Raw genomic sequence first — 27635 nt, 5'->3', positions numbered from 1 at the left:
TGAAGGCGGGAAGTAAAAAAATATGACACTACTCACCCTTGTACCTATGACACAGCTGTTTGACAGTTAAGTCATGATCAGCTGTTTTGGCATTGCTGATAACTCGTCCAGACATGACGTCAGCCAACTCTAGCTCTGTCTCTAGTGTCTCCAACTGGTTCATACTCGTCTTGTTGAGCTTCCTACAGTACTTGGAAGACTCTTCTATCACGTAGCCGGTTGCCTCCACAATGTCTTCCAGGAACAGCTGTTCTACTGGGAATGTACGACCTGGAATGAAACAACACCAACTTAAAACATACGTTGAACATACAGTTAATTCCCCTCTTAACTAACTGTGTGTTTGTTGAATCACAAAGTTGATTAAAACAGAAAACTACGCAAACATGTAAAATACCGTACTGTGTAATATTTGATGAATTAAAAACTCAGCTGGATTCTTCAAAAGTGTTTAGTTTTTCAGTAATCAATGTTTAGCTCATTATTTTGTAGGCCAACAGTAAAAATTCATGACTAAAAGAAACTACGAGGACATTTTCAAGGTTGGAAATAATCTTGGTTAAAGTAATGATTCAAAACAATTTTTCACAACGCATTTTAAGATTAAACTATTATTTTTTTCATATTATGCATAGGCAATATCAAATAAAGAAATTTATCCGGATATAAACAAATCATGTAGTACAAATTATTAACTAGAACAGTTGAAACAAATGGCTCTGATCAATCGACAATATTGGAGAATAACAAGTCGATTGATCAGAGCCATTTGTTGAAACATAAAAATTTTGCTTACAATTTTTTTAACACTCATGTGTTAAAAAAATTGTAAGCAAAATTTTTATGTTTTATAAATAAGGGAAGTGTTTGTGGATGAATGGCTATAGCAGTTTGGAAAAAAAAATTAAGTAGTAGGGCCTAAAATAATTGTTAGAAAGGATATCAAAAGATTTTTGATAAACTGAGATGATTAGACTATTGAGGAGGCAATTGATGAAAGTTAAAAATAAGAAAGATTGGAAGATTGGTTACTAGAAGAATGTTAGGAATATCCATTTAATTGAAGTGAAGGAAAGACAAAGAGACCAAGAAAAAACTGATAACATGATGTAGAAGAAGAATCAAGATAATAATTGTGAGATGTGAATAGAAATGGTTGGAGATGTATTGTGAATGAAGTAGGAGTCCACATTGGGATGCAGCAGGGGACTAAGAGTAAAACCTTTTCAAGATTGGAAGAAAGCTGTTATAATATCCGTTTTAAGACACATTACCTGGAATATCAACGACAGGAACATCGTTGAAGTACTTGCAGAACAATTCTGCATTCAAAGTTGCAGACATGAGTATCACCCGGATGTCTGGTCTTTGTGGGAGAAGCTTCTTCAAGATTAGCAGCAGAAAATCACTGTAAAGGAAACATCATGATTTTTGGCCAAATAAAGCAATTGAAGTAAAAACCGATTAATAAACTTTTAGTTAATAAAGTTTTGTACCGGTACACAATATGTAATTTATATTTGTTTGGGATTTAATTATAAAAGAATGCAAAATTTGCCTTAGGAAGAAAAAGATAAATGTATACGGAGGCCATTGACTTAAAACATTCGTACACAACATACTTTTAATAAGTAGTTTGACATTAATCTTGAGAGGAGTATAGCAAAATAGTGACTGCCACATACCTTTCCTCACTGCGCTCGTGAACCTCGTCTACAATAATGTGAGAGACGGAGGTCAACTGAGGGTCAGCCTCAAGCCTCCTCAGAAGGATTCCTGTAGTGCAGAATGTGAGCCTGGTCTTCTTCGATACTTTACTTTCCAGTCTTATCTGTAATTGAAGGTGGAAACATTTTGTAAAGCTTTTGTAATAGTTTTTTAAAATATGCCTAATATTGTGATGGTTTATTCGAGTGAATTTCCAGGGGAGCGTTTCATAAACTCCAAATTTCACAAACTCCAACGCTTAAAATATTAAATGAACAGAGCGGTTCATAACCTCCAAATTTCATAAGCTCCAAATCTATAACATTCAAATAATCACTGTTTCACAATGTCCAAGTTTCACAAACCCCAACGTTTAAATATTAAATAAACAGAGCGGTTCATAACCTCCAAATTTCATAAGCTCCAAATCTATAACATTCAAATAATCACTGTTTCACAATGTCCAAATTTCACAAACTCCAACGTTAAGATACCAAATAAACAGTGCGGTTCATAATGTCCAAATTTCATAACCTCCAATGGTACAGTCTGAGCCAGAAGTCTCTACAGTGGTTGCCACAGTCAGATAGCAGGCACCGTTCGCCAGCGCTCAACTACTGATTATACGTGCATTCGTGCATTTTAATGATTGAAGAACACTCAGCTGTGTGACTCAAATATGTGTTAGCACATAATGTGCAAATCAAATTTACATTTTTATATTTTCAATAGCTTTAATTCAAGCTTTCTGCTGAGTTTCTTAACTGTTCCGTCTCTCAATCTCTGGTCTTGATCTACTGAAATACGAGTTAAAGGATTGAATATCGATTTTATTTATGAAAAAAAATAAGCGAAATAATTCATGATAAAATTGTTGTTGATTGTGTGATTCTAACAGTACGAGGACGAAGAGTATCTCAACTTGAACATAGTGCGTAGTATCTATGAGCAGAGGACTTGAAAAATTATTTAAGTTTTGATATAATATCATACGATAATCAGGGAAAGGACCTATATCCAAGAGAATAGTAAAATGCTCACGCGCGCGCACGGTTTTAAGTATGTTGTGTACATTTGCGACTTTTCGGGTGCTTCATATTTGGCGCCAGAATGTGCCTTGTTGACCTTCATTCTTTTTTTTCTCACGCCCGTCCATAACGGATTTATAGTTACTGATATTTTGATGATTTATAGTTACCGCTTGACTAGTTACTGATATTTTAATTCACTCCACAAAATTCTGCCTGTACAGTATTTTGCTAACTCGAGACTTCTTTGATTCCTAACAGGACCAAACAGGTGAACAGGACAGTTAGGTGATAGGTCATACTGTCAATATACCTGATTATATAAAAGTAATATCGATAAATAAAATAAACTACAAATGTCATGTTTTATTTCCTTAACCTTGAATAGGCAATAACAATACATTTAGAATAAGATAACAGCTGGTTGGAGTGTATGTAATGTATGTAACGCAACTGCAGGTTTGCTGCGGCGGGGGTATTTTCATTTTAAAACATATGTTTACGAAGTTTACAAAATTATTTTACTTTGTTTACATGTCTTCATATTTCAAGCGTATTATTGTGTTGAAGGAATGTTTAACAATCAATAACCACTTTCACTAATTAATTATGGATTCAATATTAAATGGAAAACTCCTGCTTTGTTTTTATTTCAAAAACATTAAAATGAGATGATATATTCTAAACTTTTCTGTAAACATTTGACGCTTACTTTTGTGTTTAGTCAATATTTTGTTTAAAGCGGAATGATCTTAATGGCTACTCTGGAACTAACCTGAGAATTAAAATAAAAAGTTCGTAGAGACAATATATTTTTTCACTATTAAGCAATTACTATGACAAATTCCAAGAGCGGGATTTATTAATTTTTTTTGAAAAGGTTTTAACTAGGTACATTCTGTTTCTCAAAGGAAAAGGGGTTAAAATCATATAGACTAGCATGCATAGTATGAATAAAGTACAGGGAAACCTATAACAGTAATCTTTTGAGGTAGTTTCCTTTTCTTTATATGCATGTCAATGCTGGAGAAACGTAATTTCGTGATTGGTTTCGACAAATGGGTAATCAAACCCTAACCATGCACTGCAGTGGCAAAAATGTTAGACGTGAGCCGTTGATTAGCTTTTTCAAATATAGATGAATATAAACTCGTTAAATGTTTTAAAATAAAATCATAATATATCCATTGAATATAACATGTAATACTATCCAACAACTAAATGGCTAAAGAGGATGAAGAAGCAAATAAATAGGTACTTTAATATGGTCTCAACTATGAACCCGCTGAACGTTTTAAATAGGCCTATTTCGATAGAATGTAAAGTCAATCGCACTTTTAGCAGGAATTCCACCACATAAACTTAGAATAAGAGTAGTTTCTATTTTTGTTTATATTATTTTGACCAGAACCAAATCTAGGGTAAAGTTTAGTAAAAGGGATGCATTTACACTAATTTAGTTTACCTTAACGAAAGGAGTATAAAAGTAGAAATAATAACTGGGCCAGGTCGCTAATTTAGTGGGTTTTACCAAGAACTTAAATTATCTCCACATCTTTATATGCCTTTTCATATTTCACGAAGACAATTTCCGAAATTACAAACGGGGAATCATTTATATTATCATTTTGAAACCACTGGGCTAAGATAACCTAAGTAAATCAGTATTTATTTACAAAAAAATATATTAGGTTTGCAGCCTTTAGCAAAGTTAACCCTCTGAAATATTCTAAATTATTTATTGAAATTAACATCAATAATCACAATTAACGAAACTGTTTTTTAAACAAAAGGTACACAAAAGTTGGTGTGCAGGAATATATATCTTTACACATACATGATTTGATTACGAGTTAATTTATATATTACAATAATTTGTTTGATTTAATTAAATTAAAGTTAATTTGGTTAATTTGTTTGTTTTGTTGTTTAGGGACTTATGTCCCTACAAGCTCCTAGTTAAATCAACGCCACACTAAATAAACTTGGTAAAATATAATTAAACGAACTTGTTTATCTGTATTAGCTGAAAATTATTTAATTACTTTTAAAACATGAATACCCATAATGTTAACATGGGAAACTCCACATCCAGCCTGAAAGGATTTTTGTGATAAGAATATGTCTATATGTTGATTGGGAATATGTGCTATCATCATGCCAAATTTAAGACCTACCTGACCTGTAGTTAATGTGTTATTGGACTTCAAACAGACAAAAAAACACACAAACTCTCACATTTATAATATTAGTTAGGAAGTACGGTTATATTAACGATTATCCATGTTACAATACATAAACTAATAACTTCATTGATAGTGTAAATCAAATAAGGAAATATGGAAATTCGATTAGTCTGCAGGTTTGCTGCGGAAGGGGTATTAATACCAATACTTTACACTCTTAAGAAAGCAATTACGGAGCAACAATGATGCTTCGTGTCGCGCCGCTACAACAGTAGAACGTGTAGCGCCTACATACCGTACCACGGCAACTTCTTCAGCAACTTCTGGCAGAGACTGTACCGTTGGAGCTTATGAAACTTGGAGGTTATGAACCGCTATGTTTATTTGATATTTAAAAGTTGGAGTTTGTGAAATTTGGACATTGTGAATCGGTGATTATTTGAAAATTATAGTTTTGGAGTTTATGAAATTTGGAGGTTACGAAACGCACTGTTTATTTAATATATTAACGTTGGAGTTTGTGAAATTTGGACATTGTGAAACTGTGCTTATTTGAAAGTTATAGTTTTGGAGTTTATGAAGTTTGGAGGTTATGAAACGCACTGTTTATTTAATATTTTAGACGTTGGAGTTTGTGAAATTTGGACATTATGAACCTCACCCATTTCCAGGATAGGTTGTGAGGCAGTTATTTCTTGTCTCTTGCTTCAGTTAAAATCCCTTCCTACTAAAAAAAAAAACATAGGTACCATAACTAATAACTATCACAAAAAAATAACTTTGATGATGTAGGGGGTTGACTAGTGCCTACCTCATCATAGTAAAAAGATATGTTTGACAAACTTTAATAAAAAAATAAATAAATAGGATACAGGGTGTCCACAGAAATTTTGTCATCAATTTCCCTGACTTTCCATGACCATTAACCATTGATTTCCATGACTCACGAACTTAACTCAAAAATTATAATATACCGTACACACATGAATAATACTGCCTCGACAAGTTATTTCACAGAAAATATTGAAATATGTATTAACAGATAACAATAGGTACAACAATGAACTAATACAAACTCAAAACCCATAAACTAAGACAACTGTATAATTAGAAATTGTTGTACATTTGTGAAAAATTCGGAAAAATGCTACAATAGTCGCGGTTACGGCTGACTAGAGCATTGAAAGGTCCCCTGAAATCCATCCATCATTGGGGATTTCCATGACTTTTTGCCTATTTCCATGACTTTCAATGACCATAATTTTTTTCCATCTGACTTTCCATGACTATCCCTGACTTTCCAGAATGTGGACACCCTGTAAATAGGATATTAATAGTTAACTGGTTATCTAGGCCTACAGTCCTTTACAGTCTTACAGCAATTAGCAAAACATTTGACATTTAATCCGGTAAAATATGGTGTGAGAAAATTAATAAAAAAACATTAAAATACTGTTCTTAAATAGCTTGTCATCAAACATTAATAAGTTTGAGACTAAAGCATTCCGGGACTAATAAAGAAACCAGGTTTGTGAGCAAAGTAAATAAACTGTTTTATTGCGAGGATAGTGGAAACACTGCTAAAATAAAGTAAAAAGTTATTCTGAGTACGCCTCACCTCTGTTATTTCCCACAAACTCTGCCAAACGCTGCCCTAGTCTTAATTTAGTGTAAAAAATTCTTAAACCCTCGCTGAATTATTGAATGCCGAATCAGTCTGGTTTTACTGTAGACAACTATCTTTACTGTGAGGTATTCCCTCTTTTCAACTCCCACAAAATAAAAAAAAGGTAAATAACCATGTTGTATGTCGGGCTACAAGCAATTCTCACCGAATATCCGATGCTCGCACCGACACTCTCCAACCTCTCATAGGCCACTCTCTCAGCCACTCCTATCGCAGACAGTCTCCGAGGCTGTGTGCAGATCACTTCTACGTGGCTCGTGTCGCCTCGGGCTCTCTTACGCAGCCAGTCGTCCAGTATGTACTGCGGAACCTGCGTAGACTTGCCACATCCTGTAGCTCCACTAACTACCACTACCTGACTCTTGGATAGCTGTTGAACACATCGTAATCGTTTGAAAACTACATAAATCTATCTACTCTTATAGTTTATAATGACTAGTTTCATGAAACAAAAAACTATCCAAAGGGCTTTTACATTGCTAACGCTGTCCAACAATATTTGCCGTTTATCTACTTTGTATTTTAAAGTAATGATCAAAAAACTTTTCGTCTAAATTACTCACTGATAAAAGGATTGCCTCCATTTTACTAAATGCAGGTAGTTTCCTTCTTTGTTGAAGCATCGTCTTGTACCTTGGACTTGCCTCTTTTTGCTCGAAACGCTTTGCCAGTTCACTGTCATCTCTGAAAGAATTATAGTGTGAAAGATTGAACATTACAGTCTGAAAGATTCAATATGGTCACTTGAGGTACAACAACAAATTGAGAGAAAAGACTACAACCAAAGCAAAGTAAAGGAACAATATTAGGATTTTACAAATTTGTTTAGTGGAAGTATGATGGAGGTTCCAGCAGGTGTTGACTATCAGTATGTCCTCATACAGCCTAAGGGCTCCCTTTTAGTGCCGAAGCTAGTGCAATCAGTGGGTTACCATAAGTTGGTTTTTGTTTTTAGTTTTAAGTCAATTGTAAACATTTATTGGTAAATTAATCCACAGGCTATATCATCATGAAAATAAAAGAACAATGGTTAGTTAATATTTAACTTACTGAGGTAAAAAACATATTGACTACAGTAGAACTCTCTTAACTGAAATGATGACCAAACAAATTGGTCTAAGAAAATACACTGAAATATATCTTAGACAAATGAAGAGAAATGAAGTGATGAACAAAAAAGGGATGGCACAGGGTTTGTTGACTGCTGCACAATGCTAACTAGAAACACACTACCCACCTACACTGTGATTTACATCTGTCTGCTACAGATGCTAGTCTGTCAGTGCTGTTTCAAATAGTGGTGTTGTTGCAAAATGTTGTGAGAAGAAAAAAAAAACTTATTGTATATATTTAAAATATCCCATAACCTTAACATGTACGCAAGTTACATTGGCTCTTTTAGGAAAAATTAAAATGGTGAAAAACTATTTAAAAGATAGGTATTTTGTTAGAAAACATAACCTTCCCCATTTATTATAGTAAGGGATGGTCAAGTCTCGAAATTTCGGGAAATTTTCAATCTCGTTACACGAGACGAGATTACTTTTTGGCCGAGATTTTTATCGAGACGAGAAAAAAAAAAAAAAAAAAAAAAAAATTAAAAACGCCTGCAGAAAGTCAATGCAATACCCGCAATACAGGAGCGTGTTGTAGTTGCGTTTCCTTTTCGAAGGCGTTCTTATTTAATTAATTCTTTTAATGTAAATATTACTTTCATTATTTTAATAATATTACTTTAATAACATTTGAGAAGTTTTGTTAAGTGTAAGCAGTGTGAGGAATGTTTTATTACTATAAAAAAGTCAAAACAAGTAACTATTTTATAAAAATTAATATTGCTTTTATTTTATGATTTATTTTATTTTAGGATAAGTTGAAATCTATCCTAACTGATATCACCATGTTTCCTAATCGTAGGCATTTTTAATAAGTTAGGCGTGATTAATAAAAAAATGTTATGCTGATGTTATTTAATAAAAGATTGTAAATATTCTTGCCTATTATCATTATTTTAGTATTTAAACAGTCATCTAACAATGTTACAAAATCAGGTAAAAATTTCGAACGTGCATTTCCCGTTGTGCATGAGAAGAGAAATCTTGTCTTGAAATTTTATGAGAAATAAAAAATCTCGTCTCGAACTAAAAATCCAATCTCGTCCATCCCTAAATAGTCAATAGAATATCTCCTGTACCGTTACTTCAGAACATTGAAACACTTGAAATCGTATATTTAATTCTTACTGTTCCAGTTTCTCTTTGATTTTGTCCTTGCTGAGAGTCGCTGGCCGATATACCTCCAGCTCTTCATCAGATTCAATCTCCTCTAAGCAACTTGACACAACCTCAGGACACAGCGGCACAGCAGGATCCAAGATACAGGGGGCCGGGCCTCTTGCATTGATTACGTCTAGAATCTGTCAAGACAAATCAAACCAATTAGAACTTTACTATCTCCAAACTTTTGATCTTACATTCTACATTTGACTTTAGATCCTGAATGAGACATCCCATCATGGTGAAGCTGTTTCCAAGTATTATCTTGTAGCCTTCACAGTGTTTGGCTGTTTTGAAATTAATTATCCTCTGTAAGTTTTAGTTTTGTTTATGATAGCTGAGATGTCGCACATGATGGTAAATATCACAATCATTTTAAGAGTTGTGCAAAACAGAAAACAGTAAACAAAAGAATTTGTTTCTGTTCATTGAATGTTCAGTCCAGTACAGACCAAATGAACACACACACACGCACATAAACACGGCACATAAACATAATGAATGCCTAATTTAGACAATTATCCAAGATCAGAGTACTTAAAGACTCAATGTCTGTAAAATGACAAAATTAACTTTCTTAGAACTAGCTTTAGCTAAAGAGCAAAAAAAAAATTAAAGGGTATAAATTACGAAAATAAAAATAAAAATAGTCAAAACAGGTCCAACTTTAACATTGGAATCTCCACTTTACAGTGTTTGGGATCAAACCATTGTTAAATAGCCAACCAATAGCACCAGTGTTATCAACTTACTTCATCTTTGTTATGCAGCTCAAACTTGTCAATGAGCGAGTAAACACAGGGGAACTGGCTCTCAGCTTGTTCCTTGCAGAAGGTTTGTAGGTAGTAAGTGAGCTTCAGTCTTGGGGTGGACGGCATGTCATCACTTTGAGGACTGAACGCTACCAGAGGGGGGTCTCGAGGATAGCAGCACCCTATGGTTGAGAAACTTATCAGTTAAGAAAGTTAAATACTATCACTTACTAAATACTTCTCAATTAAGTAGCCTAAATGTTGGATTAACTTAAAACCAATCCAAATTTGTCATCATAAAGAGTGACTGCATAGGCAAGAAGGAATAGAAAACACAAAGGCAAGGGAGACATTGCTTTAACGATGACAAGACAGATGGTCAAACATCCAAAAAGCAGCTTGGACAAGAGCCCTTACCCTGGATGTAAGGGTCTGGGTGAAAAGGAATAATGGAGGTTCAAGCTATTATCTGACTCAGTTTCTTTCATAGCACAGGGACTTTATGGAGTACCTCTTTTGTACATGAAAAAGGTGCAAATGGTAATAGCAGGTGGTTAAGAAGACACGTAAGAACACGCTGTGAGCTTCAGAACCTAAAGAGAAGATGTTGTAAGAAGGCTTCTGGCCCAAAAGAGAAGACAATGCTTCCTGGAACTTGGAATCCTGGTAAGAGAAGATGTTAAGAAGGCTTCTGGCCCAACAGAGAAGACAATGCTTTTTAGAACTTGGAATCCTGGTAAGAGAAGATGTTAAGAAGGCTTCTGGCCCAACAGAGAAGACAATGCTTTCTAGAACTTGGAATCCTGGTAAGAGAGGACATTATAAGAAGGCTTCTGGCCCAACAGAGAAGACAATGCTTGCTGGAACTTGGAATCCTGGTAAGAGAAGACATTGTAAGGATGTTAGAAGAGGTTTGTCAGTGGAATATGGTGTTGGAGCTGGTTAAGGAGATTATCAGGGTAAGAACATTGAATCAAAGCAAGATAACATGGATTTAGAAAAAGCCCAGGAAGATGATTAAGAATGCAAAAGGTAAAAATGAAATTTATTGATACTAAATGGACTTGTAGGCCTGAAGATGGTTCATCCATGAATTAAAACTATAGTCTGTTCACAACATTTAGGCAGTTGAAGAAACTGGAAGAGAATAGCTCAATTGTTGGGAAAGCAAAGCAGACAAAAGCAACGCCATCGTAGTGCTCGGAAAAGAAGAATATGTAAAGAAGGCGGAAGATTTCATCAAAGGAAAATAACTTGAAAGAGCTGAAAAAGGATCCAACGCAGAGGTACCAAAAAGAGCTTACCGACGTCGTGAAGAGATGCACCAGAGTGATTCCCGAAGAATGTCGACAGAAGATGAACATCCTAAATTCTAAAGCACCCGTGATGGATCCCAATAATACACAAGAAGAATGTACCCATCAGACCCTTAGTTAACTTGAAATGTGCTCCTACCTACAATGTTTCAAAATTGGGTACTTACGTATTATACGGAGGCCACCCTTATACAAAGCGCTGCGGCGGTTAGGTTTGGTCATCATGAAGCTTTTATGACTTGTCTGGTTCGATTCATAACGAAAGTAGGAAAGTCCTACAAACATATTTATAATAGACCAACCTAACCTAACCACCGCAGCGCGCTGTAAAATAAGTGGCCTCCGTATAATACGTAAGTACCCAAAATTGTTAGCAAGTAAGCTCAGCAATGATTTAGAATTAGAATATGTATACAATGTAAAGAATAGTTATGAATTTGTTGAACGTGTAAAGAACATAGATATAGATTCGAATAGTAGGCTAGTCTCATTTGATATCGCAAATCTGTACACCAACATACCTGTATCTGAAACTGTAGATCTTGTTAAATGTAGGCTTTTACAGAATAGTTTAGACGATGAATATGTCAATCAGATTGTAAAATTGCTTGTGACTGTTTTGAAACAAAATTATTTTAGATTTAACAATAGATTTTACGAAAAAACAGATGGTTTAGCTATGGAAAGTCCACTTTCGGCAATTTTGTCAGAAATATTTTTACAGCATCAGGAAAAAGAAATGTTAAAGAATTTAAGAAAGAATCATGATGTAAAACATTCTTGTTATCTTCAGACAAGCCCAGGAGCAAGAGCACGAAACGATGATGCAGACACTAAACAGCCACCACCCGAACCTCACCTTTACCAACGAGTTTGAAGAAAACAAAAAGATCAACTTCCTGGACCTCACATTAGAGAAAAAAGACAGCAAGATAGAGTTTGACATCTACAGGAAACCTACGCAAACGGACACTACAATCAACAGCAAGTCTATCCATCCGACAATCCACAAGACCGCAGCCTTTAGATCTATGCTGTACCGAGCCTATAAGATCCCACTTCGCCAAGCCAATAGGAAGAAAGAACTGGACACCATTAAGAAGGTCGCTCAAGTTAATGGATTTCGAACCAAGACGATAGAGGAAATCGCAAGGAAGACGACGAGGAAAATCAATAGGCAGAATACACTACACAGCAGAACAACATTAGAAGAGATAAAAGAGGAAAACACCAGATATATCACATTTAGCTACACGGGGACTACAACACAAAGGACTGCTAACAGATTCAAGAAATACGGAGTTTCAATAGCCTACAGGACTCAGAACACCATGAGAAAATACTGCATCCGAAAATAGAAGATTTCAACAAATTCGAAGCTTCGGGCATCTATAAAATCAATTGTAACGATTGTGATAACTTCTACATTGGACAGACTGTGAACTTCGTTAACCGCTTCAAAAACCACATATCTGCGTGGAGGAACAACAAACCGGAAAGATCAAATGTCGCACAACACCTGTTACAAAATGGCCACTCACTAGGAAAAATGGAGGATAGTCTAGATATTTTAAAGAATTGTAAGAAAGGATATGTAATGAATGCTTGGGAAGAATTGTATATTTATAAGGAAAAATGTAAAAATAGAAATAAGTTGATTAATGAACATATACATTTTGATTCCAGTTGTACTTATAAAAATGTATTGGCCGGTGCTTCCGGTAGCCAATAGGGTATAAGTAGGGACGCCATTAAGATTCTTGTCGTTCGCCTATTGGGTCTGATGATGATTGGAGTGTCCAATCGAAATCGATCACTACTTACCATCTTTTTTGTATATTTACCGTCTTGTGAGTAACAGTATAAGCGTAAATATATGTTTTAAGTGTTATAAGACGTTTCTTTTATTTAGCCTACTTTCTTTTAAATTCACTTATGTTTTTTTCCCTTTAAATATTTCTGTACATATTCTGTAAATAATTTGTTGGAATAAAGAGATAATTCATTCATTTATTCATTCATTGCTTGAAAATCCTGATCAAAATTGCAATGGGGATAAAAAAACACTAGTAAGATTAAACTAGAAATAAAGACAATGGTTATTTCATAAGTGAAATTTAACCTAGGCTACTTATACAGGGTAAAGTCCCGCACGGGCTTAATATTTTCTAAACGACAACAGATAAATCAAAAAGATTTGGTACATTAACAACACACCTAAAAATCATTTTTTTCAAGGAACTATGAATTTTCTGTCATATCATGGGACACCAGAACCTTGCGGGACGCAAGGAGTCGGAAGAAAATCTTAAATGGAAGCATAGATATGCAGATCAAATGGAAGGTTTTTTTTAGTAGAATACAATGCCGCAAATCGCACTTCAAAAGGTTGATACTTCGCAAAATGGCAGCTGTTCAAAGATTTCTTGAATCTGCCATTTTGAATCTTTGAACGACTGCCATTTTTTACTCAGGCGTTCTTTTGAGCTTGAATTTATGGCATTGTAAACTACTAGTGAAGACCTTTAAATTGAAGTGCATATCGACCTATGCTTACGTTTTCAATTTTCTTCCGATTCCTAGGGCTGTGCCCCCTGAGGAGTAAGCGTATAATAGCAATGCAAATTAAATGAATCTTTGAACAACTGTCATTCTTGGCTCGGTTGTACGTTTGAGTTAAAATTTGTGGCATTATTCTGCTAGATGCATCCTAAAGACCTTTAAACTGATGTGCATATTGACCTATGCTCCTATTTAAGATTTACTTCTGACTCCTTGCAGGATGTCCCCATGATATGACAGAAAATTCATAGTTCCTTGAAAAAGTAGATTTTTAGGTGTCGTGTTGATGTACTAAATCTTATTGATTTATCTGTTGTCGTTTAGAAAATATTAAGCCCGTGCGGGACTTTATGTACACCCAGTATAATAACTATCCTCAACCCATAATTTTGTTAAAAGTTTCTGTTTTGAAAATAGGTAGATTTGTTGACTTAAAAAAACAAAAAACTATTCTGTCTCTATTTAGTTTTGCGTACATGCAACAAAAATAGGCAAGGACATTGAAAATATTAACAGCCATACAAGCATACCAACCTTTTGGGAATCTGATTTCCAAGTCAAACTTTGTCGCAGTTTCTTTACGGGCGTCTTCAGCTGCACATTTAACGACCACTTTGTTTACGGGTGGTTCATGAGAAAACCGACAGTTACTCCCATAACTACAATGACCTTTTACAAAGTTTCGACACATTTCTTTTTTGTTAGAAGGGGCTTTACTAGGTTTATGTATTTTGATCGTCGCCTCGAGCTCACTTTTTGTCCTATTATTGTAATTTTCTAAAATGTACGGCAGGTCCAAATGCACTATCCACAGCTGGTTGGAAATCCGTTCTTCTAACATTTGTCCAAATATTTCTTTCACCGACTCCAATTCTTCATTCCGTTCTTGCAATACATCTTCAGGCACATCGGTGTCTTCCACAGGTAGATTGACTCCCATGTAGTGTGACATTAAGAACTCAAAGGCCTTTCCGAAATCACCTTTGGTAACTTGAAGGGCTTCCGCACAATGGTTCTTGTGGAATCCGTAACTAAAAAGATTAAGAACATTTATTGTCAATTATATACAAAAGGTTTTAGGTAGGCTATTATAAGTGTATACACACTAACTTGGCTACCATTATGATTGAATGTGCAAAAGGTAATAGGCCTACTGTAGATTAGGTAGGCCTTTAACAATTATCAAACTTTAGTTTCCTCCAGTTTGTTATTTGCATATGTTTTGGTTGAGTTAAAAACAATATTCCTAGACAGTGTTAAACAAATTGACACAAATTGAGTGACAAATTGAATAAACAAGTTTTTGATTAGAACTTTGATATACCGGAACAATTCTACTGGTTCAATTGGTTTTTATGATAGATTTCACCATTTTGATTGATTTTTGATTGATAAAAATACTGAAAATATCTTATCGGTTTTTGGTTTTGTAAATACTGTGGGATATCAACTATCAAAGTTTCATTTTCTGGTATCTTATTCTTAGCCTATAATACATATAAAACGGCGAATATAGGTACTTGATGAAGATATATTTGATGTTTTATATTATATATTTGTTGAAGATAGGCCCTATATATTATTAAAATGGTATAAGATTACCTGTTTCTGTCTGTGATCCTAATTTGTAGTATGAGCTACCGGTTTCGAGGTTATAACCTCATCATCAGGCTTCTTGTCACTCTTGTGAGGTCGTCGAGTTTTATAAACACACAAAACACTGACATTTAAATAAATAAGTTACAAGACATTGACGGATACGATACGAATATAATTAACATAAAAAAATTGGAATTAGTTCCCACGCGACGCGGCACTGGCAAACGTTTTGTCATTATCAGAACAATGCCGATGGTATTTTTGCCTCTCATTATTGTAGATGCGAATCGCTGCGTCGTATATTATGTTCGATTTAAATGATGTTTGTTCATTTAAAACTTTTTGGGGTTCTGACTTGATGGCTTTATAGATTTCAAACTCTTCCATGCTGTTTAACAAACTTCCTTTTCTTGGGCAGAGATGCAGTATTTTAAATTCTTCTCAAAACTTGTATAATTATGGTTTTCATTTATTAGATGGTTGGCGAATGTTGATTTCGAATCAGATTTTTTACTGGACGGGATGTGTTCTTTATATCTTATATGAAATGAACGAGATGTTTGGCCTATGTAATATTTTTCACAGTCATCGCACTGAAGCTTGTAAACACCAGTTTTGTCCTCCTTCCTGGTTGTTTGTTTATTATTATTTTCCTTCAACATTGAGCTCAGTTTGTTGTTTGCTCTAAATGAAACTGTGACATTGTTTTTCGCCATTTCCTTCTTTAATGTGTGATTGAGGACAAAGCCGTAATCAGCGGAAGCAAAACGTTTTCAATAAGATTCACAGAAATGTACAATTCACACTTGAAACAGAGAATAATGATTCAATAAATTATTTAGATCTCAAAATCACAAAGGTCGACTCAAAACTTAATTTCAGTATATACAGGAAACCCACAGCTACTGGCCAAACAATACACTGCTCATCACATCATCCTTATAATAAAAAAATGGCCGCATACAACAGCTTGGTCCATAGGCTATTGTCCATCCCATTAAATCCTGCTGATTATAAAAAAGAACTTCTGATTATAAAACACATCGCAATAGCCAATGGTTATAAAAGCACAATTATTGACAAATTAGTAACCCGACATAAAAATACAAAAACTGAGACCAATCCACCCACCCCCGGAAAACGTTTTGCTTCCGCTGATTTCGGCTTTGTCCTCAATCACACATTAAAGAAGGAAATGGCGAAAAACAATGTCACAGTTTCATTTAGAGCAAACAACAAACTGAGCTCAATGTTGAAGGAAAATAATAATAAACAAACAACCAGGAAGGAGGACAAAACTGGTGTTTACAAGCTTCAGTGCGATGACTGTGAAAAATATTACATAGGCCAAACATCTCGTTCATTTCATATAAGATATAAAGAACACATCCCGTCCAGTAAAAAATCTAATTCGAAATCAACATTCGCCAACCATCTAATAAATGAAAACCATAATTATACAAGTTTTGAGAAGAATTTAAAAATACTACATCTCTGCCCAAGAAAAGGAAGTTTGTTAAACAGCATGGAAGAGTTTGAAATCTATAAAGCCATCAAGTCAGAACCCCAAAAAGTTTTAAATGAACAAACATCATTTAAATCGAACATAATATACGACGCAGCGATTCGCATCTACAATAATGAGAGGCAAAAATACCATCGGCATTGTTCTGATAATGACAAAACGTTTGCCAGTGCCGCGTCGTGTGGGAACTAGTTCCAATTTTTTTATGTTAAATATATTCGTATCGTATCCGTCAATGTCTTGTAACTTATTTATTTAAATGTCAGTGTTTTGTGTGTTTATAAAACTCGACGACCTCGCAAGAGTGACAAGAAGCCTGATGATAAGGTTATAACCTCGAAACCGGTAGCTCATACTACAAATTAGGATCACAGACAGAAACAGGTAATCTTATACCATTTTAATTTTCAAGAAGTGATCCTGGACCAAATAACATCATTAACCTATATATTATATCTTCATCAAATAGGCAGGAAACGTTTTCAACATACTTTTGCAGTCGGTTCAAAGCAAATACATTGAGCCTTTCGTGAGGTAAAAGTGCCTTCTTTTTTATCATCGAGTAGTCCGTTGCTCCCTGAATTACTAGGTGACCTCGGTCTACCCAATACTGATTAGCAAGGTTCACCTTGCTATCTTTATAATCCGAAATCTTTTTAGCTTCGAAGTCCTGAAAAGAAAAGGGCACAAAATGAATACCACAAAATAAGTAGTGAAATGGTACCAATAACATTATGACATTAGAACAGCATTATATGGCACCTTCCTTATAATGTTTTAAACAAACATATTATCCAATGATAAGGGGTTATCCACACTGTGACTTATATACAACATGTGATTAAGTTGTTCTATTTAAGCTTTCAATTTAACCAATAAGGTCTGCACAGGTTAATTACATGGAATGATGGAGATGAGATGGGTGAGGCATTTGACACCAATGACACCCGTTACTAAAAGCATTTTAAGCCAACACAACAAAACAAGCAGCATCAATAATTTTTACATATACCTGTCCGAAAGGTAACAAGCTCGACTTTTTTGAGACTTCTGTGAAATGCCCTCCAGTGAAATAATGTCCCAAGCTAGACCCATATCTAACTTAATAATAATTATCATGATAGTGTCATCTAAATGTCCAACCATTTTGTTTATAATTTTGTGTTGTGCAAATTTATCTCCTAAAACTGCGGCAATATTGCTTAATACAGAGGTTGTGCAAGAGTTTGACAATGCCAAGCCTGCAAAACAGGACTTAGGACATTTCACATGCCATTGCAGATAAATTAAAACTATCTAGGCCTACTATTGAGTTTACACACCTCCCCTTGGATAAATTTAATAGTTTCTAGGAGTTTAGTTCTGGCTTCTTCTGAGATGACAAGATTCGTCATTTCCACTTTTAACTGCCGCTGCTTATCTATAGCCTCCATCCTCTTGGAGGAGCCCTTTTGGGCTACCTCCACTGTCCAGTCTTCTGACTCCATCAGATTCCTAAAATTGATTACACAGTGTAAGGAACTTTTGTTTGTCGGCGCCAATGGGTAAAATTACACAAGCTGGTTTTAGAGTAGATCTATTGATCAAAGGGAAAAGAATGAAAACATCAACGATGAAAATCATGTTCTTGTTAGGTAAGTTACTAAAGGCCTTTTATTAATAGAGCAAATATGCTACTTAGGCTACCGGTAAGTGTGGTGAAATAGGTCTAGAAAAGGGTACAGTTTCTTAACTGGGCCACGCTAATATCGATTCGATTAGTGAACCTTCATGCGATGTTTTTACCATCAGCAAGTTTGGTGGCTGCACTTTACTTTAGGTCCTACACAAACAAACGAATGAAAATATTGATTATTCGATATATCAATCGATATTTTAATTCAAATGATGTAGGACGTAAAGTAAAGTGCAGCCAGTTTGGTTGGTTAGGTTAGGTTTTTATTTTATAATAGATATAGCCTATTTAAAAATATTGATTATTAATCAATAGGCTATTTTCAATTCGATAGTTTCAATCAATATTAGCATAGGCCTAGCCCAGCTAAGAAACTGTAGGTACGGTACCCATAGAAAATGTAAGTAATATGCCTAAGGAGAACAGCTGTATAGGCTAATTTGTAATGAACATAAGTTAGCCTATATGCAAGTAGGCCTAAGTAGGCTAACTTACATTTAACTGTTTGTTAACCAAGAGTTGAAACTAGGCAAGTTAGCATGGAATAGCCTACCTTGTAAGTAGGTAGACCTAAGGGAACTTCGTACTAAAAAACAAACAAAAAAAAACCTGGTACAGTACAAAAAAACTACAACTATACCTAGCCCTAACCTAGGCCCTACCTAAAACCTTTGGCCTGTTATTGAGTTAAAACAAAACTAAGTTAGGGTAGGCTAGTAGGCAAGTAAAAACAAAAATTAGAGTAGGATCTACAGCTAGTCAAAATACTTATAAAAACCTTAGGAAGCCTATAAGGCTTAGAACAAAACAAGAAACTGATTGCATCACTGGCTTACTCAATATTGAAGACCTAGCTCTCCAGTCATTTGTGAATGGTGATTCTAAGAGTACTAAACAATTGTCCATACAGTTGCTATTAATTTTTAAGAACAGTTTGATTCAAAGAACAACTTTGATAGGGATAAAAAAAATTATGTCAAGAATTTGTTAAAATTCTGAAATAAGTCATTCACAAAACCAATTTGCACTTTGCAGTTGAAGGGTTGTTATTGAGGACACATTGAGGTTAAGTTGTTCTGTTTCTGACGAGACCTTGCCGTCAGACCGTCACCGCCTTTTTTTCGTCTGTCTAGAAACGGGACAGCGGAATTGAAATCCGAACTAAACATCTGACCGCGGGTTTCTGCTTCTGTCATCACCGAGCTTGTTTTAAATTACGCGGGAACAAAGTACAGTAGCCGTTTAATGTTAAATATAAGTCTAAATATGTTAATTGAAAATTATTTCTAGAATAATTATTAAAAATTACAAATAGCTATATAAGTCCAAATAAAGATGAATTACATAAAAATCCTAACTATTATTACTTGTTGTTTACACTGTTTAAATAATAAAAGTATAGAAAGAAAAAGTTTAATTCCATGTCATTCTAAATTATAGCTTACAGGTAGGCCTATTTTCAGCTGTGAACATTTTAAAACTAGTAACATACCTCGTGTTAAAATTCCTGGTCTTCGTCTTCAAAATAAATTCTTCTTCAAAAGCGACAATTTAACACATATTATATTACACACTAACACACACAAATAATATTTACATTTATTTACAACATTTTCTTCATCTTGGAAACTGTAACAACAAAATGAACATAAAAATTAGGCTATTTTAAATGAGAAATATCTTATTGTGAATTTTCTATAGGCCTACTTGTTTATTTTGTTTGTTTGTCAGTGTCACAAGTTACTCAACATGGGTCTACGTTTATGTTTGTAGGTTCTCTGTGAAAATATCTGGGATGTCAGTGTGTGTGTTCAAGTTCAAAAACTTTTATTTCAGTAAAAGATTTCACTAGCACAGTGCCGGATTTAGGGTACTTGCGGCCCTAGGCCAAATTACTTGAGCGGCCCTCCCCCTGTGGTGGAAATTCCTTGCGATCGCGGAAGTAATCGTGAATATCTCCTATGCATCAAGGGGCATCATCATTGACACCCGTGATCATGGATGAAATCGTGAACATCTCTCCTAAACCAAGTCAAAGCCATCATAGGTATCCGTGACCGCGGCTAAATCTTAAACAACAAAGGGCAAAATCTTCCCCCGCGGGCTGCAACAAAGGGACATCATCCTTGACACTCGCGACCACGGCGAAATCTTGATCATATCCCATGAGCTGTGACCTTGAGGACATCATAACCGTTGCCCGCGACCGCAGTAAAATAGTGAACATCTCCCGCGGGCCGCAATCACATGGATGTCATCATCGACACTCGCAACCATGCCAAAATCGTTAACATCTTCCGCAAAGCAGCAATCACGGGGACATCAAAATCGACACTTGCGATCGCGGCAAAGTCGTGTTAAAAACATCTCCCGTGGACTGCGATCATCATCATCATTGTCTCCCGCGGCCGTACCGAAATCGTTAACATCCCCCTCGGGAAGGCATCACGGGGACATCCTCATTGATACCTTTAGTCGCGGCGAAATCGTTAACATCTCCCGTGAGCCACAATCACGGGGACATCATCATCGACACTCGTTACAGCGGCTAATTCTTGAACGTCTCCCGCGGGATTTGATTATGAGGATACATCACCGTCACCCGCGGCCACATCTAAATCGTGAACGTCTTCCGCGGGCCGCAATCATGAGGATAGATCACCGTCACCCAAGGCCGCGGCTAAATCACAAACGTCTCCCGCGGGCCGCAATCATGAGGATAGATCACCGTCACCCACGGCCGCGGCTAAATCGCGAACGTCTCCCGCGGTCCGCAATCATGAGGATAGATCACCGTCACCCACGGCCGCGGCTAAATCGCGAACGTCTCCCGCGGTCAGCAATCATGAGGATAGATCACCGTCACCCACGGCCGCGGCTAAATCGCGAACGTCTCCCGCGGTCCGCAATCATGAGGATAGATCACCGTCACCCACGGCCGCGGCCAAATCGCGAACGTCTCCCGCGGTCCGCAATCATGAGGATAGATCACTGTCACCCACGGCCGCGGCTAAATCGCGAACGTCTCCCGCGGTCCGCAATCATGAGGATAGATCACTGTCACCCACGGCCGCGGCTAAATCACAAACGTCTCCCGCGGTCCGCAATCATGAGGATAGATCACCGTCACCCACGGCCGCGGCTAAATCGCGAACGTCTCCCGCGGTCCGCAATCATGAGGATAGATCACTGTCACCCACGGCCGCGGCTAAATCGCGAACGTCTCCCGCGGTCCGCAATCATGAGGATAGATCACCGTCACCCACGGCTGCGGCTAAATCGCGAACGTCTCCCGCGGTCCTCAATCATGAGGATAGATCACTGTCACCCACGGCCGCGGCTAAATCGCGAACGTCTCCCGCGGTCCGCAATCATGAGGATAGATCACCGTCACCCACGGCCGCGGTTAAATCGCGAACGTCTCCCGCGGTCCGCAATCATGAGGATAGATCACTGTCACACACGGCCGCGGCTAAATCGCGAACGTCTCCCGCGGTCCGCAATCATGAGGATAGATCACCGTCACCCACGGCCGCGGCTAAATCGCGAACGTCTCCCGCGGTCCGCAATCATGAGGATAGATCACCGTCACCCACGGCCGCGGCTAAATCGCGAACGTCTCCCGCGGTCCGCAATCATGAGGATAGATCACCGTCACCCACGGCCGCGGCTAAATCGCGAACGTCTCCCGCGGTCCGCAATCATGAGGATAGATCACCGTCACCCACGGCCGCGGCTAAATCGCGAACGTCTCCCGCGGTCAGCAATCATGAGGATAGATCACCGTCACCCACGGCCGCGGCTAAATCATGAACGTCTCCCGCGGTCCGCAATCATGAGGATAGATCACTGTCACCCACGGCCGCGGCTAAATCACGAACGTCTCCCGCGGTCCGCAATCATGAGGATAGATCACTGTCACCCACGGCCGCGGCTAAATCGCGAACGTCTCCCGCGGTCCGCAATCATGAGAATAGATCACCGTCACCCGCGGCCGCGGCTAAATCGCGAACGTCCCCCGCGGGCCGCAATCACGGGTACATCATCATCATCGACACTTGCGACCGCGGTGAAATCGTGAACATCTCCCTCGGTCCGCTGAGACATCATTATGGTCACCTGTGATCGCGGCAATCTAGTGGTTTAAAATAAATAATTTTTTATCTATAAAAATGTTTTAATCCTCTGCGGCCCCCTTTTGCTTGCGGCCCTAGGCCGCGGCCTAATCGGCCTAGTGGTAAATCCGGCACTGCACTAGCATACCACTGGGCCGAGTGAATAAAAGTACAGCAAGTATTTACTTGCGAGTAAATACTTGCAAGTATTCATCGTTCAGGTAATCTCTTGTGAATAAAAGCGACTCTTTACTTGCAAGTAAATCCTATACTCTAATACGAGCAATGTTTGCTTGTATGTATATGTATGCTTGCACCAAGATCTCGAAAACGGCTCCGACGATTGTCTTCAAATGTTGTAAATAGTTTATTTTTGGTCTAAAAACGAGTTTATTGCAGTTAGAACTGCCAACAAAATTCTAATTACGTAGAAAAATGAAACTGAAAGTCTTATGGGTTGCTAAGTAACCATGTTAGTTGAATTGAATAACAAGGAAAAAGTAAACAAAAGACTTGTTAGTAGTCTATCCACAGTATACTAGCAATTACAAAATACAGTACAAAAGGAAAAACATCAGTTGTTACTATTGAGCAAAGATGATACTGAAGATTACTGGATACATTGTAGGAGGACTTTTTTTATCAATAATAGTAAAGGCTAGCAGTGTGGAGTGTGGGAACTGTTTATGACGATTAGATTAAGGTATCTGCAATCCTCAAATGCTATGGGAAGGGAGGGAAACAGGTCTGCGACGTAGGAAGTGGTGAAGGGAGTAGTAAAGGTGAGCAGTCTGGAGTGTGGGAACTGTTAATGGGGATTAGATTAGGGTATCTACAATCCTAAAATGCTATGAGAAGGGAGGAAAACAGGTCCATAACGTAGGAAATGGTAAAGGAAGTAGTAAGGCTAGCAGTGCAGAGTGTGGGAACTGTCTGTGGCATTTATAGATCTGCAAATCTAAAATGAGGGCAAACAGGTCCACAACATAGGGAGTGGCGAAGGAAGTAGTAAAGGTAAGCAGTGTGGAGTTTGGGAGTGGATTAATGTATCTGCAATACTAAACTGTTTTCAGAGTAAACTAATGATTTTCCCCGAGCAAAGCTTGGTCCCCAGGTACTACTTCCTAAATGAGGTGGTATACTGATCTATCGGATATGAGGGTATACTTGCAAGTATGTACTCCATTTTAAAGTAAACGTTATACAGTACAAGTATATATATATATTATAGGCTATATATGATAAATATATACATATATTATTGAAGGTCTAAGGCCTTCATTTAAACATGTAAAATGTGAAGGTTTTGCATTATTGAGACTTGTGGATGGATTTTCATTAACAAATAGCTTGAACATAACGAAGGAATACCACAAAGGTTCCATCTTCAACCCAAGCATTATTTTGCGGAAATCACTAGTGTCATACATAATTTAAATAAGTGTATTACACCATACTGAATGTGTTACATGCATTTATCAACAAGTTAACTTAAACAAGCATGGGTTACTGATAACTAGTTGAAAAACAAGTATTTACTCTTTAGGCAAGTATTTGCTGGTGGTTATTCACACCAAATTTATAGGTTTCTGAGGGTATATACTTTATTGGAAAGGCTTTTTAGAAGTACAAGTAAATACTCATGCTTATTCAATTCTGTTTAAGTAAATACTCAAATTATGAAAATTCAAGGCAAGTAAAAAAATTTGAAGTACAAGAACTTTAACTTAGAAAATAAGAATGTGTCAGCTGTTACTATTTCATTTAATTTATAATTGATGGTTGATTATTACCTAATGATTAAAAATTATTAAATATATTTCTTTTACAAAGTTTTATTGGTTTTATTTACAATCTGTTTTAAATTAAATGATAAGTAAATATGATGACATTTATATAAATTAAATAAAAATTGGGGGAAAAATGTATTATTAATAATAAGACTACAGTTAATACAATAATGTATTACTGTTTAAAGTTATGGATTAAATAAACTAGTCTTAATATTGATCTTAGCCTACCGTACCTGGTTAAGCAACTCATGGAGTTGAAGGTTCAACCCCTGTACTGAGCAACAATGCTGTTAAAGCAATGTGCTGAGATTCTTCTCGTGTAGGCCGGGAAGTTGCTTTCAACCCTTTTTTCTTTTTGTTTTTGGTTGAAAAAAAACGCCTTTGAGGCTCGATTTTTATCTTTTTGGTCTTGGTTCTTACTTTTAAAGCAATATTCCTTTGTTTTATCGATGTCAACTTTGCATCTAGGTTTTTCAGGCATTGATCAGCTACTTTTAAACTCTCCGGGTTGTCAATTTTATTTAAAATTGACTCAACACGTTGCCTTAGTAGAAGTTTGTCAGTAGGTCTCACTCTTGTGGGCAGAACAGTTTTAGTTGAGACTTCTGCCAATATTGATTTTCTTTCTTCCAAACTTTTGACTTGATCTTGGTTAAGGGCTTCTTGATTAAAGGCTTCACCTTGATCTTCCGACATCAATTTCCGACATAGTAGGTGCACATGTTTACACATGTTAGATTTAATGCATGCATCAATGCATGTGCATGTGAACTTGTGTATGCATGCTGTACACTGCTTGCAAATAATGCTACATGGACATTCTTCTTTTATCTGACAAATCGTGTACATTTCTGCAGAATTTGATGACGCCACGTTCCACGAATTTTCTAAAGTTTCGGACTTAACAATTAAGTCTGGGTTCATGGACAAAGAACTTTTGTGACGGTTTCTGAGAATTTTTATTTTTGATGTTAGTTTTCCCTTTTCAATTATTAGTAATCTGTCAAAGAGTTTCTGCCTAATGAGTTGCATAATTGCACTTATCGCTTTATCAAGTCGATTGACAGTTTTTCCTTCCAATATAAAATGCTTTATTGTTTTATGCATACTTTCCAGATGCATGTTAGTGTTAATTCCTACATTTACTCGAAAACAGTATGCCCATGAATGGTAGTTTGACCCGTAATGTTCCTTGAAGTAATCACCATATTCTTCGGTGGCTTGGTCGCTGCGAAGTTCGTCAATAACTGGTCCCAGCATTGCCAAGAATGCATTCGGATCTGTTTCTTCCAGCAGAACTCTTAACTTCTTGTATACTGCTTGTCTTTTATCACAATCTTTTATCTTTGACAGATTCTTTTGCCATGCACGGTCGACATGCCATGTACAATAAAGTCTGTTATCAACTGGGCCCATTACTTCTTTCCACGCGTTATAAAATGATTCAGCCATGTCTGACATGAACGCATTAGGATTTATCATTCCAACTTTCTCTCGGATTGCTGAAAGAAATTCACTCACAGCAGATTTATCTGTTCTGTTTGTGATAAAAAATGCACACGGAAATCCTTGTCTCATATTGTCAATTACCATAACGGTTACCACTTCAAAATCATAAGCGCCCAAACCGTGAGTACTGTCTATACAAATACAGTCTGAACCAAACTTTTTCAAAAGTTCTCCTTGTGCCTCAGTCATTATTGCAAGAGCGAAATCATTCTTGGCGAATGTGGCAGTTTCATCAACCCCTTGTGGTTTATATAACAAAACACAGTCATTTTCACCCTTTTGGCCTTGTACCCATGCTTCGACACTAATGGCATCGTTCGAATGACGCATAGTCTCATTAAGACCGAATTCTTTTTCAATGTTATACAGATCTTGTTTCGTCAGTAAATGTATTCTTTTTAGCGAGTTTGGTTGCAAAGTTGACCGAACTTCTTCAAGTATTGTGCCAAAAGGAATTTTATTTGATATTTTTCCGGCGATATCTTGACGTTCATCAAAGGTCAATGGTTTGTGAGCTAGGTCAAAAGTGTGGCCTACATGAGTCTCACAGTACTCTACTTCGACATTTCCATTTTCAAAAAACGTTGCCTTTATTGAGGAAGGACAGAAACCATTTATTTTGCAGGAACCCTGTATCTTTGTTTCCCTTTTTCTTTTGCCGGAAATAGGCTTAGGTTCAAAGTTTCCCGATCTATTGCACTTAAAATAAATTCTCTTCTTACCAGATAGAATCCTCTGTCCTGTTTGTTTTGTGAACAACACATTTTCCTTTTCCTCCGTCTTGCTTTTCCAAGTGTAGAAATCTGACGCACTAGAAAAACTAAGAACTGACTTGACAAGTTGAATTTTGTGCAGATCTGCAAAATGTGTCTCTATCTCTGCTCTTCTAAATGAGCTGTTGCATATGCTGCAAATGGTATTTCTTGGTACATCCTTCTCCTCCTCAATTAATTCGTGAACTTCACGAAGGTGTCTATTTAAAACCCACCTATTCACAAAAGTCTTATCGCAAAATTGGCACACATTCATTGTGTTGACAGTTGACACCACGCGACCACGCGACAGATAGCATCGAATTTGACGTTTAAGTTCGGCACTGCTCGGTAAGATTCGGAAGCGTTCGGCACAGCGCAGTAGTGGGGGAAGCGTCGTTCCGATTTCAAATTCCGCTGTCCCGTTTCTAGACAGACGAAAAAAGAGCGGTGACGGTCTGACGGCAAGGCATCCTCTGTTAATGTTCTGTTAAGTAAGACAGTTTTTTCCAACACCTGTTTTCAGGTTGTAGGGCGTTCAGCGTTGATTGTAAGGCATGCAGCTGTAAATTATCATCTTCTTCAAAATTAAATGATTATAATATATATTAAGTTTGTTCAAAGTGTACATATTTGTAAGCCTACGTCAACATTATTACAGGGGTTGTAGTTGTTATTGCTTAGATTGCTTATTACACATGGTATGCACCATCACGGCCGCCTTTAAACAGGACGTGGCCTGGTAGAATTGGCAACGTTGCAAGTGGTGTTGGTTAGTGACAGACATCCCTTAAGATAACATGGCAGACAGATGACCAGCTCATTAAATTCGCACTTTATTGATTTAAATTTAAATATATGAACATAAATTTATTAAAACATTGTAAATAAAACTTACAGAATTGAAAACCAAAACAATATGAATTAAAAATCTTACATGTACATTTTAAGCGGAGTTAATATAGTCATAGTCAAGTAACCAATCTTTCCTAAATACACAAATACATAGCTGCTTCCAAACAAAACAGCTGTTACAACACCACTTGCGACGTTGCCATTTCAAAGGCCGCGGCCTGGGGCCCATTTCATAATAAAGTTCAAACTAATATTATTAGTAAATCAGCTAATTGCCCAATGCAAATCTAATGGAAAT

General features: G+C 36.8%; 1 protein-coding gene across 1 annotated transcript in view; it reads right to left on the bottom strand.

Moving 5' to 3' along the window:
• LOC128981920 (putative ATP-dependent RNA helicase DHX57) overlaps nt 1–19364 on the bottom strand; it is a 35992-nt gene extending 16628 nt beyond the window's left edge. Inside the window, exons 1-11 of the mRNA XM_054400914.1 lie at nt 19150–19364; nt 17961–18132; nt 17130–17308; nt 14049–14545; nt 9637–9818; nt 8852–9024; nt 7172–7292; nt 6754–6978; nt 1686–1831; nt 1275–1408; nt 37–270 (exon numbers count right to left, since the gene is read on the bottom strand). Of these exons, the coding sequence (XP_054256889.1) occupies nt 37–270; nt 1275–1408; nt 1686–1831; nt 6754–6978; nt 7172–7292; nt 8852–9024; nt 9637–9818; nt 14049–14545; nt 17130–17308; nt 17961–18125 (2056 nt within the window). The 5' untranslated portion in view covers nt 18126–18132; nt 19150–19364. The remainder of the gene's footprint in view (nt 1–36; nt 271–1274; nt 1409–1685; nt 1832–6753; nt 6979–7171; nt 7293–8851; nt 9025–9636; nt 9819–14048; nt 14546–17129; nt 17309–17960; nt 18133–19149) is intronic.
• Nucleotides 19365–27635: the final 8271 nt, after the last annotated feature.

This window comes from Macrosteles quadrilineatus, unplaced genomic scaffold (assembly GCF_028750875.1).
Source record: "Macrosteles quadrilineatus isolate MER2022 unplaced genomic scaffold, UCM_ALF_1.0 Scaffold_57__1_contigs__length_777910, whole genome shotgun sequence".
Lineage (NCBI taxonomy): Eukaryota > Metazoa > Arthropoda > Insecta > Hemiptera > Cicadellidae > Macrosteles > Macrosteles quadrilineatus.
This window is presented reverse-complemented; position numbering and strand designations above follow the sequence as displayed.